Consider the following 15,893-nt stretch of genomic DNA (forward strand, 5'->3'; position numbering starts at 1 on the left):
TCGCTTGCTATTTTCATTTTGGAGTCTCTTTTTTCTAACCCGATAAAACAAGCGTAATGTTGAAATCCCTATAGTAGCGAAAGCCTTGCGATTATTTTTTTACTTTTGTGAATTATGCGTATCATCCATTATGCCTAACATACATTACGCCAATAGTCCATTATGCCTAATGTACGTATGCCTAACATGCCTAACGTACTTGCTTAACGTATTTATGTCAAACGTCGCGCACCCGTCAAGATTTTTGTGTGAGTAATGTGATTTATATTCATGATTTCAGGACCTTTGTCAAGATTTTCATAATTTCTATACATGTTATCGTGATATTTTAGTCACGAGTAGAGTGCTTTATGCGCATGAATTCAAGATCTCATTCACGATTTCTAATATTTTAATAACGAGTAATGTGTTTTATATTTATGATTTCAGAATCTTAGTCACGATTTTCGTAGTTTATTTGTACGTTATCATGATATTTTGTCATGAGCTTACTTTCGAATTTGTCACGTAGAATGATGTTACTGATGTTCATGACAACAGCAGTTTTATTATGGTAGTCGTAATTTCTCTTCGCCTTATCGCGATCTGTTATATATATGGTTATTAGCGGTTTTTGTATTCGAAGTTGCAATATAAGCAGGCCAGTAATGTGTGACTAATAAGCGGGATCTTGTTCCACGAACTATATCACGAACACGATTTGTGGCTCTATAATGTATTTTTGGTGTTCAGCGCAGTTTTCTTCTTCCCGTGAAAATATTATGACCATGTTGCATGAAATTGATAATGATTAGAGATATCTTCTAAATATCACAAGCACGCAAGATAGTCCTAGATCAAGTACTAGGAATCATAAACTAGTTAGGGGACGGGTATAGCGTAATTGGTAAATCGATTGCCTTGTACGTAGCTCACCTGGGATCGATTCCCAACCCCGGAGATTTTTCAAAAGAGATTTCTCTAACCTGAAGAGGCGAATGACCCCAAGATTAAAACCTCTATAATCAAAATAAAAAAAATTAGTTGACGAAGCCATGATTAATATTTCATGATTTCGTGGACTATATCTCGAGCACGGACATTGGATCGTGACTGATATATTAAGAATCATGAATTAGTTCTCGAGGATTGTATGGATTCATGAAAAAAATTCCGAGTTTTGTGATATAAGTCACGAGAAAGTATCCAGACTGTTTTAATTTTGTGAGCTAATGTTTCTAAATCTATGAATAACTTTATACGTCAACTTTTGATTTACTGAATACTGTTCGTAAAGTTGTGTACTAGTTCACGTACATAAAATCGATTTGGTAATGACATGGCGGAAAACATTACTTAAGGGGTTATATACAAAGTTGTGGCGAAAAAGTGAGCTAAGTTCGTGATTTTTTTAAAGTGTTTTATGCAAAGACAGCTAGTTAGATGTACTACCGAAGTTCGAAAAAACAGATTGAATTAAATCAAATATTCAAGGTTGGTGAAGTTATGGCCTATCCCCCGAACCGCTCAATAGTAATCAAAAAAGTAAAAAGATTATTGAAGAAAAATGGATTGTGATATACTTGAACGGATCGTTCCCCAATAAAAAAAATCCGATAAAAAACATATTGACCAAAAAATTGAGTTTTTTTATGTTTAAAATTTTAAACAAAAATTCATTGCGAAGAATCGAAAATTATTGGATGAAAAAGGAATCGTTTAAGTACACGAGAATATCGGATCGGATCGGATGAATAGTTTTTGAGATATCACGTTCACCGCAACGGTACTTTTCAAAAAACATAGTTCCGAGATAATTACGTTTAAAGTTTTGTGTTAACTTCACTCGTGGAAGAACCTGCGCGCTGCGAACGACATTAGTATGAAATCTGAAGCTCTGATCTGGATTAAATTTCGCACAGATATTTCCAAAAGTATGCACTTTCAGAATATTCAATAAAAAAAATTCGGTTTTTTGAGTTCCAACTTTTTATATAACCTTTTAAGTTCACAAAACAAAAACGAATATTTCCACTAATAAAAGCGTTACGGGGGCGTTACTGAAGGGAAATTGAAAATAATTATGAAAGCCATGATTTTTGTTCATGATCCTGTTTTCGTAACGTAAAAACGTGGTTGTTCCAGAATTCATGGCACTTTATTCACGAGTTTGGGAACGATTTTTTTCCGCGTATCAATTGGTTTAACTATAAATATAATCCTAAGAACCAGTATCATAAAAAAGTGATAAAACACTCGTGGTTAAGTGCAACGAAAACTCGAATCCAGTACCACAATCTTTACCTTATCATTTTTGCCATAACTATGAACAGAGCTAACAGACTTATCTAACCAACGGTATCAAATATGGAACATATCTTTTCCCCAAAAAAATGGAATAATCAATTTGGCGCATAATGGTCATAAGGCCTAACTTTAAAAAGATGGATTTTAATGTTTCGTATTCCACTCGTCAGTAACTGATACCAACTTGCTGTTTGTTAGACGATGTATCAAAACTTACACCAAATTGGCACCAGTTAGACACTAAATCCAAACAGTTCACACAACATAAAGTATCAGTCTAAAGTAACTGGTTGGTACCAAGTGATGGCTCGGTTAGCCAAGCACGGAAGCTCTGGTTCGCTGACGAGTATAAGGAAACGAACTGATTGTTGGCATGAGAGTCAAACGCCTGCGAGTATGCAATCTGACTTTCTCCCGAAGGAAAAAAATGGATTAATAAATTCGCGCACAACCTAACTTTAAAAAGTTGGATTTTAAGGTTTAAAATAGTTAGAATAATAACAGAAATAGGATAAAAATCGGGCCATAACACGTTGTACGACAAAATCAAATAAAAAGCGTTTTTTAGTGCATTGCAAATTTACATTGCATTGTTAGAAGAAAATTGGATAGTATTTCCAATTCTTATTACATATTCAAACTTATCCAAGAATTCTTATTACATATTCAAAACTTATCACAATTTATCACCAATAAATGTACCTTTTGATTGCCCACATAAATGTTATTCCATTGAATATCATCAGACTTCAATTAACTAAGTGTAGTCACGACACACCGGTTATATGCTAGACAATATACATTACCCACACATCTTTTTTTTAAGTTCCGATTACAAAAATATCAGCTTATAAGATTTCTATCAATATGGTTTCCTCATATTGTATGTCAATACTGACCATTGAAAGACAGGCATTTTAGAGTCCAGTGGAAAATTATCAAAATTTTAATTTCGTTTCTTGATGGATTATTTGTAATCACAGTTCAACAATATTTTTTTTATTTATAGGTCTGAACAACAGAACGATATTATAAAACATCGGCTATTTGTTTTTCCTGTGAAAAATATCATATTTGATTAACAATCACTTATAAAACCTCTTACTATTGCTTTTCCACGTGCCACCATTCCAAGTATTGCAACCAACTCTATATCACGACGAAGGACAAAACCCAGAAAGAATGTCGTTGCTAATTAGAGCGTTTACTAAACAACCTAGTCGAATTACACAAATGACTAATCGTTATGAGGACATCACGAAGTTTAATTAGAAAAGCTCGCTAATCGATCATCTGCCTGAGCTCGACAAACAACAGATGAATACCACAGCAGAGACTACTCGTAATCATCGTTCTAGGTAGTGTAACTCTGTGTAACCGATACCTTCAACGTATAGTGCCAAGTTACGTAAGCCCCATACATTACGGAAAGGCGGAAATTAGTTGCAATGTAGACAGGAGTGTGACACGGTAACGGTTCTACACATTTTTTTTCCTATATAGCTAAGGAGAGTGTTTTTTTTTTATCGACGACAGAAACGGCGACAGTGAAAATTGCTTCAGGACAATTAGAATATTAACAACAAGCGGTCCAAAGTGCCTTGAAGAGTAGAAAAAACAACCACGTCTTCAGGGTTGTAGTTAATTCAAACCGGATATTTTATATGATTTTTTTCAGAAGAAATTTAGTGTGGTGGGTTTTAAATTAATTAATGCTTGAACCAAAGTTAGTAAAATGAAACTTTCCGTTTCTGACAAATAACTGCCAACCAGATCAATCGGTAAGTTTCGCCACTGCAGTTAGCTAACGTGGAGCCTGATACCATCTATAGGCATCCCCCGTACATGAGTGTAACAGCTTGTGAGGTAGTTATTTCCCTCATTCCTCAAACCGCTTCACACCGCTATTGCATTTGCGCGTTTCGATATACATGCATACAAAGATACTGACCTTGTGCGACGTTGGACGGCTTTTCAGGGCATTGTCGGCGTCGGCCAGTGCGCTCTGGTAGTGCTGCAACCGGTACAGAACCTCGGACCGCAGCAGGAGACCTTTGTAGCTGGTGGGGGCTGTAAAGAAAGGGAGGAAAAGAAATGGAAGTTTGCAATTAATATACCGGTCGGTATGGAGCTGTGCTGTGGAAAATGAGAGGCGGTATGAAATGAGAAATATGATAGTTGCCCCTTCCCACCCGACCAATAACGATCAGACGGGTTGAGCTCCCCCCTTCACTTCACTAGCTTGTCGGTTGGGTTTGATAAGTATAACGGTGTAGCAAAAGTTAATGCTTGTTTGCCTTTTCTAATGCGGGTAGGTAACCGAAGGAAAATGAGGGACACCAATTGGTGCTAATTATTCCATTAGTAATGTAAACAACGTGGTGCAATTTGCTGCGGGCTTAATCATGGACGGAAAAGATAGCGTGCCTTTCTGAGCGATGATAGCTCTGTTGGTTTAAGGGAAAATTGATTCATATTTGTCCATGGAGAACACGTTTGCTGTTGCTCGATCTTGTTTGGTAGATGTTGATTCCGGTAGCACAAGTCCAAGTAGATGTTGATTTAACCACATTCATTGAAAGTCAACCTGGCAAGTTGCATGTTGTTGTCAACATGTTGTTGGTTTTCAGTCGTTGGCCAGTTGACTGAAATTCGATATCTTACTGAAGCCTGTATAGAGTTTGACTCAAGGAAGTCAATTGATCGATTATTTATTGAAAATATGCCGTCGTCGTGATGACACGGAAATATTCAGTTCTAAAGGCTGGGTCAGCTAGATCAAGAAATGCAACATTTAATATTGGAAAAAGAGGCGCTTCCAGTTGTCAAATATGCAGATTTGTTTAAAGTACTTTGATGTTCGTAAATAGTTCCACTCGGTCTATTTATTTCACAGTGACGTAATTTGAAGATATTTCTCATGCAGGAGAAAAACATAAAAATAATTGTGCGCAGTCAAAACTCAAAAATCAATCAGTGCCAACTGGGGATTTGGCAAAAAATTCTGTTATATCGGCAGATCAGTTCGTGAAAAAAAATATGATTGGCAAGGTATCTGTTCCTACGGCAAGAAAAACAGCGTTCGATGAGCGCTACCGCAGCGACCCGCAGCGTTTCGGATGCTCTTTCGCCCTTGGATGTGGTTCCGGGAATCGATTCTCGTTGCAACAAAGTTAATGAGCAATGGAAAACCTTACCTACGCCCGCTAAAGGTAAGGCCACGGGTCAACAGTTTGGATGGCCGCTGTGTGCAGTTGTTTGCTGTTTGTGATCTGCGAATAACCTCCCTTAGATCCAGTCCGGTGTTCATAATAGTGTTCTGGATATCTTCTAGGAGCTCCGGATCGCTTAAAAAAGGGATAAGAGTTTCTTTGCATACTGGCTGGTTTACTAGGATGTTCCGGATGGAGAGTGGAAGCCGGTGAAGGCTTCGGAAGTTGGCAAATTCCGGGCAGTTCACCAAGCGTTACTCTACAGTGATCCTTGTTTGGTCTATTGGACACACCGGTGGATCGGCCCTGGTGATCATGTGCTCGTAGGTGATTTTTGTGTGACCAGGATAGGACTCTCGGCTCGAGTCTTTCAGGGCAGTCAGTTCAGCACACCAACTCCATTTTAACTTCCTGTGGGTCGTGAAACGTTCCCTTGTTTTAGTGCAAAATTAATTTACTATATCCGCGCAGGGTACCAATTTGGTAAGCAGCTTCACGGCAAATTTCACGTGTATTGCCAGTGCATCCACCTCTTCATTTCCGCTGATCCGACAATGACCAGGAACTGTAGTCAGTGAATCACAGTGGTTTTCGATGGCTTGTATATACGGGTGGCAGGATATACCCGTTTCCAGAGCGGCGATTATCGACAGGAAGTCGGATAGTATGACGGCCAGAAAGCAATCTATTTTGTTGGCAAGTGCTAAGCTAATCGCTGCGGCTTGCACTAAGAGAACGGAAGAGATCGTAGGAAGGCGGAAAGCGAGGCCTGATCCCTTTCCCCAAACTCCCATCCCAACTCGGTAGACGGTAGATCCGGACGTAATTTTTGCATCGATATTTCATTAGCTGATAGAAGTTAGCCCGGACGACCTCTAGGGAGGGTCCTGCACCAAGTGACCTAGAGAAGCTAGTGTTCGTGTATAGCCGAGACTTTCTTACCCGTCCCGGATTCAGTGGAGACGTGCCAGTGGAGCATGTTTTGTACCTGAGTACTCCTGAAATATATTTTGGGCGTTCAGTAGTAAGGCGCCGTCGTTCCCCGATGTTCTCTCCAGACAACTTGACTGGAAGCGGAGCAGAGCAGCCTCGGTATAGGCTGCCTCCGCTGAGGTGCTTGGAACAATATGCAATCTTTATTTTTTCCCCGAAGAAAAAAAATTGGATGTACAAATTTGCGCTTAAGGTCACACAAAACCAAACTTAGAGAAGTTGGTTTCGAATGTTTCGTGTTCCACTCGTCAGTAACTGACAAGAACTTGGTGCCAGTCAGACGATATATCCAAACTAACATCAACTTGGCTTCAGCTATATAGTTGCTTTAGGTGTTCACCCATGCTGTTTGGATGACGCAAATTCGGTGTTAGTTTGGATATATCGTTTAACTGGCAGCAAGTTGGTGTCAGTTACTGATGAGTGGAACACGAAACATTCAAATCCAACTTTTCTAAGTAGTTTAGAAGCCAATCGAATCATACTGTTGTATAGAGGAGCCAATATAGTCAAAAACCCGTCTCGTTTCTCCAGTAGAGCTTTCTGTGGTAGCTAAACGTTTCCTGCTTTCGCAATCTCTTTTGAGTGATCGTAAGTACGGCAAGAAGTGTGCCATTTAGTTTGACTGGTCGACTAGAGGCAATACGACTGTTTCGATTTCTAGGCCGTCTAGGGCGTTTACCACAGTCTACAACTTTATTCTCACTCGTCGTTGACATTCTTGTTACTGCGATAATGATGTCATCGGCGTAGACAAAAATATGGACACCATCTGGAACGCGACGAAGAGTGAGTTCATGCTACCCAAAAATAGTGAAACAGCATGCACGGATCCTTAGAAGACCCCGTTTCCTACAGAGAAGATTCCAGATTCTTGACCGCTAATTCCCACCTGAAATGCTTCGCTACCGCATCCGCCCAAGTTTCCGATAATACCCCAGCTGGCCAGCTGTCGGAGAACTTTCTCACGACTAAACATATTGTATACCCTGGCGATGTCTAAAATAGAGATGTCTGGATATGTGGGCCGTTGGCTAGGGCCGGGCGGGATATCCCCCCAAATGTACTGAGACGGGATCCGGTTCCCGCTTCTTTGCTGAAAGCATACTTGTGCTGGTCCAGGTAGTGGCTCTTCTTCAAGAAAGACCAAAGGTGTTTATGGATCATCCGCTTCAAAACCTTCCTAGGCACAGAAGTGGCGTTACGGGTCGAAAGTCGTTCGGAATTCGGGATCCTCCGACTACCTTGGGGATAGGGATTATCAAGACCATTTTCCAAGATGATGGAATAATTCGGCCGTCCTAGACACCGTTAAAAGTTGCCGGTAAAACTATTTTCCCAGCTAGTGGAGCGTGTCGTAGTAAGGGGTACCCGACCTCATCGAGATCAGCAGGTTGTCCATGCGCAACGGCTGCTACCGATTCTTGACCTAAGAATGCCCTGTTGGAGCTGAACTTGTGTTCTGCCTTAATTCTGGAGATGTGTCAGGATGACATAGTGCAGAAGCCTGTACCGTGCTCGTCAGCAATTTCCCGCGGGTTAGCCATAATGTTCTCGCTGACAACGAGTGTGGAACACGCTTGCCATCTCTTGACACATTCACTCTTCTCCATAATTCGGATGTTGTCGATTCGGGTGAAATGCCACCGAGAAAGGCGTTTCAGGTCTTTTCAAAGCTTCTTTGATAACCATGTTTCTAGTAGTACGGAAGTTTATGCTGCTCTCTCACTGTGTGAGCTAGGGGTGTCCTTTTCATAGATCTTAGTACCATCAGGCGATCTCTGATAGCCTCGTTGACCGTAGAGTTTCACCAATGGATGGGTCGAGGTGAAAACATGCAATTTATTCAGTAGTGATGGATGTATGGTAAGACGACAGGGCAGCGGAAATTACGTCTTCGTATCCGTTCCAGCCTGTGCGACCCTATATTAAACGGGTAGTAGTTGGTGGTCAACGGTCCTGCTACAGAAGAATCGGAGAATGGTTGGTGTTCCCGGGGTCAGGGAGGACAGTCCACTTGTCTGCCTCAGGGAAATCGGCGGAGCCTACGGATACATCCATAGTCGAGATGTACTGGCCCTGAATTCAGGAGGGATTTTCATCGTTTAGTATGACAGCGTTGCAGTCCTCGATAACCTCGGATATTTGGTTACCCCACTAGATGTGGTTAAAATCTCCCATCACCAGGAAGGGAGTTTCAAGCTGTCATATCGTGTGTTTTTAGTTTCGTACTTCAGCTAGGAGGTACATCGAGACGACGATGCACCTGATCGGACAGCAGGGAACGGACGGCTGTCAGCTCTGTTTCAAGCTGAAATGGACCAGATGGAATATCGGTCCGGATACCAAGTCCGATGGTCTGGAATATGTTGTCCCAAATTTTGGTTCAGATCAGAGTTGCTGTTTCGTATGTGTGATTCTTGCAGCGCCAAACGCATCGGCTAAGACTGAGTGATCAGCAGCTATATGTCCCCTAAACTGCTTCTGACAACGTTCATATTTCACTGTAGTACGAGAGTGATTCGATCTTTCCCTAGTAGAATGGGGTCGAGTCACTGTCGCTAATTGTTTGCCCGCGGATTAGCTTGGGCTTGAGCTTGTGCGACCACCCCTGGCTGCTACTCCGTTATCGATCGGGACTAGCTGAAGTTGCACAGGGAATCAGTAGATAATTATGCTTGGGATTAGCGAAACATCTTTCAATGTGCAACTCCTGGTAATCCTAAATTGTTTCTGATCAATACCGGCGCCGGTCAGGCCCGAACGTAGATCGCGGAAGGAAAGGGAAGGAATGGTTAGTCCGATACTTGCTTTTGCTAGAGACCGTATATACTACTGCGAACTCCACAAGTATCACGGGAGGAGGATATTTTTGTTAGTATAGTATATAAGTTAGGTATACTTCTTCTTTACCGACGCCAGAAATGTGATTCCACTACTTGGACTAGATCCACCAATTTCATGGACCGGGGACCAACGGCTTTACTTCCCTTCCGAAGGAAGACGTGACCACAATTTTTTTCACTTCAGAAAAATCTCAACGACCTCGGCTGGAATTGAACCCCGGCCAACTGGAATGAGAGGCGGTCACGCTTACTACTCAACCACCAGCGCCGTCAGTTATTAGTCTTACTTATTTTTGGGCGAAAATCTTGCCTGAATCAAATGTCACAGACGGTTAAAAAAGATGTTGTTTATAAATAATTGCGGGCTTCCGGTATTATTATTTCCTGACACACTGTGCACAGAGGAGGAAACACGCCGATACAAAATTGAACAGAATTAATACATCGGTCGGAGAAATTTCAATTTGTATACAATTTCGAAGTAGAAAATAACAGTAATTTAAAAAAAAAATGCCGAAGCTATTTTTCTGTGCTTTCTGATCAAAGATGTTCCGCTAAGTAACAGATATCTTGAAAGTACGCCGAAATAGTCTCAAAATTGTGATAGCCTGTCTAATGAACGCAATTGGCTTTACTGGCAACAAGTATATTATGAAGCACTATCGCGCCTATATGCACACCCACAAAGTTGAGATCGACGGTGTGGTTACCGATTTGAGTTTTTCATGTGTGGATCTACTGAAGCACGGGTGCTGAAGCGTTCCCTTAAAAAATCCGAACACTTCAAGCGCTGATGCATTCTTCCCTTCCAGCAATTTGCCTTTTGCTCCGACATCTTGTGACCAGATGTCAATCATGTCGTTTTCTCGATCGCGATGCAGTTGATTCAGTATGTCTCGAATCCCAAACAAACGTCAGCCGCTCTGGTACTGTTTGTGGGATTCATGAAAGAACGTTCCAACACGCTCAAAACGGAAACATGCCTTCGCTCCGAAATTTACTGCCAGATTGTTGGTGACTTAAATTCATTAACGGACAGTTATTGGCTCGCGACCTCGGGCTGCTGTTATGATGTCATCGTCTTGACCGAGACGTGGCTCGACAACCGTACTTTGTCTCGACAGGCTGTTTGGTTCAATATTCGATGTCTACTGCTGTGACTGCAACGCCCTTAACAGCCAAAAGACACCGGGTGGTGGTGTGCTTATCGCCGTTCGCCATAGTATAAAAGCCCGAGTGATCAACGATGACCGGTGGGCGAGCTCCGAGCAAGTGTGGATATCAGTGAAACTTTCCGATCGCAATCTGTTCCTGTGTGATATGTATTTTCCACCTGGCAGAATTCGTGATTCCAGCCTGATCGATGTACATCTTTCCTCCGTTTCTTCCATCACCTCGATCGCCGCCCCGTCTGATGAAATTGTTACACTGGACGACGTCAACTTACCTGTCTTGACGTAGTGCCAGGCAAGTAATGGATTTCTACGATTGGATATCGAAAAATCTTCGCTTATCAACAATGCCAGTTGTATTCTGGATAGTTACAGCAGCGCAACAATTTGATCGCGAGCGTACCTATTGCTAAGATCATATTGTCTATAGATGAAGACATACCTCTTTTATATTCCATCCAGCTTTATCCTTTTATCTAACGCCCCGCGGAAGAATAATTATTAAAAAAAACCTATTCGAACGCCTTCATATTTATACTGGATGTCGCGCATCTGCAAACTTTGAACTAAAATGATAAGACAAGCGTGTGAGTACTTCCGGGGAACTTTCCGCCAGAGTAGACTATATTCACCACCGTGGACCAGTTAAGCAGTATGCGATGCAGTACCGGTGTCGGGTCTTTGTGGCGTTAAGGAACCGGACGCCAGGCTCCACCGGAGTCGCCGGACCAACCTCGACAAAACTGGTAGTTAAGTGACTCAAGAAAGCGGGTATCGGTGTCGGTAAAAATTCTTCCGTTGGGGATCTCTCAGTTGAATTAGAGTTGGTTCACCGCCGTGGACTATCTGGCTGGGGGCTGAATGACTCACGGAAACAGTTGGTAAAGTACATAGTACGCTCGCTACCATCTTCGACGCTCAAGTACTCGTGGATGAGCTGCTGATACATGACCTATCCTATCGTGTTTCGAACCCCGAGTGAGCATTTCAGATAGGAGAAGAAGCGACGGAAGGCGTTGTATTTGTGATCCTTTAACAGCCAAAGCAGTTCTTCACTCTTGGAAAGCTTGAAGACGTAGCGGCCGTCGGAGTTCCGGGTGATGTTCTTCACGAAATGTTCCTCACAGCATCATTTCAACGAAGAACATTCCTTTACAGCGTGGACTTCCTCGAGCTGCCAGAATCGGTTGACCAATCCATCGATTGTTCAGGGATTACTGTACTGGCAAGTACGTAGATCGCTGTGCTCGTCATTTTCCAACAAATACTCTCAGAAGACGACCCAATCAAATTCTGTATTCTGGAGTAGCGGAAACTCTTCTCCGAGCCTTGCCGTATCGACGAAATATCGGCTTCCAGAATCATCTCGGTTTTGCCGGTAGTATCGAAAGTTGGATCTGAAAGCTACACGTGCACGTGGGATCGGCCAGGGGCGGATTTCTACCGTCGGCTGGGCCCGCTTCTTGGCAATGGAAGGCAGAACGAGCATGGAGCATTTTACGGAGAAGAGAGTGACTCGAGAGAAGCTAGTTATGTTCAACCAGCGTTGTGGTGGGTCCGATTCAGCCTATCGGAATTGCATGCGCAAATTGGGTATGAGGAAATTGCTGTCTTTCGCAAAGTCCCAGAAACAAAGTTGCGTTGGGATGCACAGTCCAGCAAGCAACGGGCGCTGACGATGCGACCTCAATCGTTACGAGCGTAGTCTGGAGGAAACCGGTTCCAAGAAGCACTTCACCAAAGCGTGAAACGAAGGCAGTCTGAGAACTCGTGGGTTACATTTGCGTCGCATAACTTCTACCTCTACCTTAGTCGCACAAACGTGGGCTACATTTACGACTAAGGTAGAGGTAGACAGTTGCTGGATGGAAGTTTGCGAAACGGACTGTGAGGACTGTGAATTTGGAGCATGCAGCACAGATGCTGCGGTGAGAGTCGGCTAGAGAGCAACTGTGTCCAGTGGCTTGACCACCAGATGGCGTCAGAGGGTATGGAGTATGGAGAAGCGTGTGGTGCTTCTTGGAACATGTGAGGTACATGGAGCCAGAGCAGCACCGGGCAAAATGGGAACTCCATCGCAAACAGTTCATGCAAAGGTTCTTTCTGTCTTATCAGATCGATCCGTTGGAGAAGGTTGAGTTTCCGGAAACCCGGACCGGTGTACAATTGTTGCCCGGCTTCGGTTTGCTGATGTTGAAAGAGAGGGTGTACAGGACACTGCGGTTTCCTGCGCAGCTGTGATTCGAAAGGCTGCTAGCTTGGATGTCGGATTTGGAGGAAGTTGACCATCGTCACGTATGATTGCATTGAAGTTGATGCACGAAACCTTGTGTCCTCAGATGTGCCAGCGTTTCCTTCCAGGACCAAAGTGATGTTGTCATCATACAGGTGTATTGCTAGCTGATGAACAGGTCAGTACCGAGAACTGCTGATCGAAGCGATCGATCAGAGCAAGCAGATCTTCAGTTGATTCCTTGCGCATCGCCGGAGTGTCGAAAAGTACCGTATGTGACACTCCATTAGCTGCCGGTTGTCCTCAAACCGCAGCCACTGTGTTCGCCAAGCGTCCTTGTAGCCCTGCTCGCTTATTTTGATAGTGTCGAGAATGCGCACTGCGTCTCTTTGAACGAGGCCGTTCAGATAGTGCGTTTATGACGCTCCGATAACCTACGGCGGATTCAAAAGAATCGCGAAAAACTCAGCAGTCTTCTTACTAACCGCCAACCGGTAGATTAAGCTGCGGAAATCTTAAATTTAATAGTCTCGACGGTGTAGGGTTGGCGGATGGGGAAGACCGGGGTTTCTTGGCCAGTTTGGACAGCTAGAAGAACCGGAGAGCATAATACCGAGCGTCGAACAAGTACCATTCCTTTTATAGGTCGATTGGCTCCTTATTGGTGGAACTTCTCCAATTTCACCACTTCGAAAGTTTTTCGATTTTTTTTAAATCCTTGCGTCTCAGTTCTGCGGATATCGTTGATACAGTAGGTAGACAATGTGTATTGGTATATGGCAACAGTAGGTTGAAATATAAATTTTCCTAGCGCTACCCGTCTTATGCACACAACTGTGTTACATACTTTTCAAAAAAGCTTCAGAAAACCAAATTTGTGTAAATTCATAGCTGGCCTGCTGAATTCTGCGGATCTTCTGCTACATTCAGATCGGTATACTCAGAAGACAATATTTTTAGCTCCAACCAAGATGAATTCATTTCTTTTTTTGAGAGCTGTAGAATTATGGTCTCGGAAGCGCTCCCCGTCAGAATCACTCACTATAATTGCAGACGAGACTGGATATGTCGCATACTAAAACACTGCTTGCGGCCAATTGCAGCAGGCCGTAATTCTGATTGTGATGTTCATTGTACGGTTCAGACAAATGCCGGCGTAGGGCCTTCTTGATCGCATGTATCATCGCGCAGAGCTTGAGCATTTGTACGTTAACGTATTCAATCGCGTGGGCATTTGGTTATCGCGTGTGTTAGCGTGTATGTGAGTTCGCGTGAATGAATTCAATTTTATAACCGTGGCCATTCGCATATTCGCGTGTATTCTCAGATGATCGCGCGCGGACCGTGAATCGTATACTCAATGCTCGGTGTACGGTTCAGATGCTAGAAGAGTTTGAGTTCTTCCTAGCACTGGACTTTCCAGCCATATCACCATGGAACGTGTTGTCTAGTGGATATAATCGTCATAGGTAAGCCGACCAACTCTGACGAAAAAATCCGTACACTATGCGAACAAGCAGCCTGCTTGTGTTTCACGATTACGCTTCCTTGCTGCATGGTGTACGGATTTTTTCGTCAGAGTTGAGAGCATGGGCCTAAGCTGTAAGGGCAAAGAGTAGGAACTTCCGGACGTAACCGATTCATGATCGAGCCAGCACGAACTTTTGTAGGTTCACCATGGGGACCACGTTTGTAAATTGCTAAAAAGTTGATTTAGTCATAGGGGCGTTATGTTTGTGAAATCGCGGGGGCAGGTGTGCGTGGATGATGGCGATGAGCTCGAGCGTTTGTATGTTAACGTGTTTGACGCGTGTGCTAGCGTGTATGCAACTTTGCATGTATAAATTCGATTATATAACCGTGGGGCCATTCGCATATTCGTGTGTATTCTTGAATGATCGCGCGCGGAACCGTGAATCTGATACTTAATTTTTAGTGCACGGTTCAGATGCTAGAAGAGAGCAAGTTTTCCCATATCACTAGAGTTCCCGGTCGTGTCACTATAGAAAGTTTTGTCTAGTGAAAATGATTCATTTTGTTGGTCCAACTGAAGGAGCGAGAGTGCTATGACCGAAGGTACAGATTATCGCGCGAACATGGCCGTTTGTAGGTTTTCACTTGATACCGCCTTGTTGGGTTAATTAGTGCTAAAACATTCACTTAATCATCGATGTGTTTTCTTGTATGCAACACTGCGGGCTTTGGCATGCGTGGACGATCGGGGAGGGCTTAAGCGTTTGTATTTTGGTCCAACTGGAGGCTATGCTGCTAGGACCGAGGGTAGAGACTTCCGGACGTGACCGATTCATGATCGCGCGAGCGGTGGGTTAATGCCTGAGACCGCATTTGTTAATTTAAAGGTATTAAAACGGTCACAAAATTACCGGGATGTATTATTGTTGGCGAAATCGCGGGCGTAAGTATGTGTGGATGATTGCAATTGTACGTTCACGTTTGTGACTAGGTATATGTTATCGCAAAGATACGAGCTCTTGAACGTTTCGAATGAGAGAGATTGTGAGTGTATATGAGAAAATATACAATTAATTGTGTTAGTGAGTGTTCGTATAAATGTAATTTAAAAAAGTAATGCAAGGAAAAATAACAATCCGAAGAAAGAAAAGAAGATGAAAGTAGATTAAGCAGAAGCGTGTAAATCGGTTGATGTTGGTCTTGGTATAAGTTGTGCAAAAGCAAACTAATAGAAGTACAGCAAAAATAGACCAATGAAGTAGAAGAAAAGCACACATGAAACATGCAATCAAACTACTTGAACTCGTCTAAATGACCCAGCTGTCACAAATACTCAGACGAACACATTCACAGATACACAGCATTATTACTACACTAACAGTAATTGGCTTGTACTTTTACATTTATTTAATTAATTAACCTGTGTACGAGTCTACTGATAAATCGGTCTCCTCGATGCACCACTATCGAGACGTAATTCAACAACCATCTTAATGCAACTGTCTGTTAGAAGCTCTTTAAAACTGATGCACGAAATAGGCTTGATGATGTTTGCAATACCGTCAAACCCATCAACTTAGGGGAGGGACCAAATTGGATTTATTGGTTTTGCACATAATGATTTCAATTGATTTGTCCCATTTTTTTCCGTGGTACAACGTTGAGTGTATCTTTTTTG

At 42.8% G+C, this 15,893-nt stretch overlaps 1 protein-coding gene across 6 annotated transcripts in view; it reads right to left on the reverse strand.

Annotated features, from left to right (window-relative positions):
* Window positions 1-15,893, reverse strand: part of LOC131692414 (LON peptidase N-terminal domain and RING finger protein 2-like) — a 298,979-nt gene that overhangs the window by 32,414 nt on the left and 250,672 nt on the right. For all 6 annotated transcript variants that reach the window (XM_058979444.1, XM_058979449.1, XM_058979445.1 and 3 more), the window contains exon 3: window positions 4,238-4,356. In XM_058979444.1, the coding sequence (XP_058835427.1) occupies window positions 4,238-4,356 (119 nt within the window). The remainder of the gene's footprint in view (window positions 1-4,237; window positions 4,357-15,893) is intronic.

Source organism: Topomyia yanbarensis, chromosome 3, assembly GCF_030247195.1.
Source record: "Topomyia yanbarensis strain Yona2022 chromosome 3, ASM3024719v1, whole genome shotgun sequence".
NCBI classification, from domain to species: domain Eukaryota; kingdom Metazoa; phylum Arthropoda; class Insecta; order Diptera; family Culicidae; genus Topomyia; species Topomyia yanbarensis.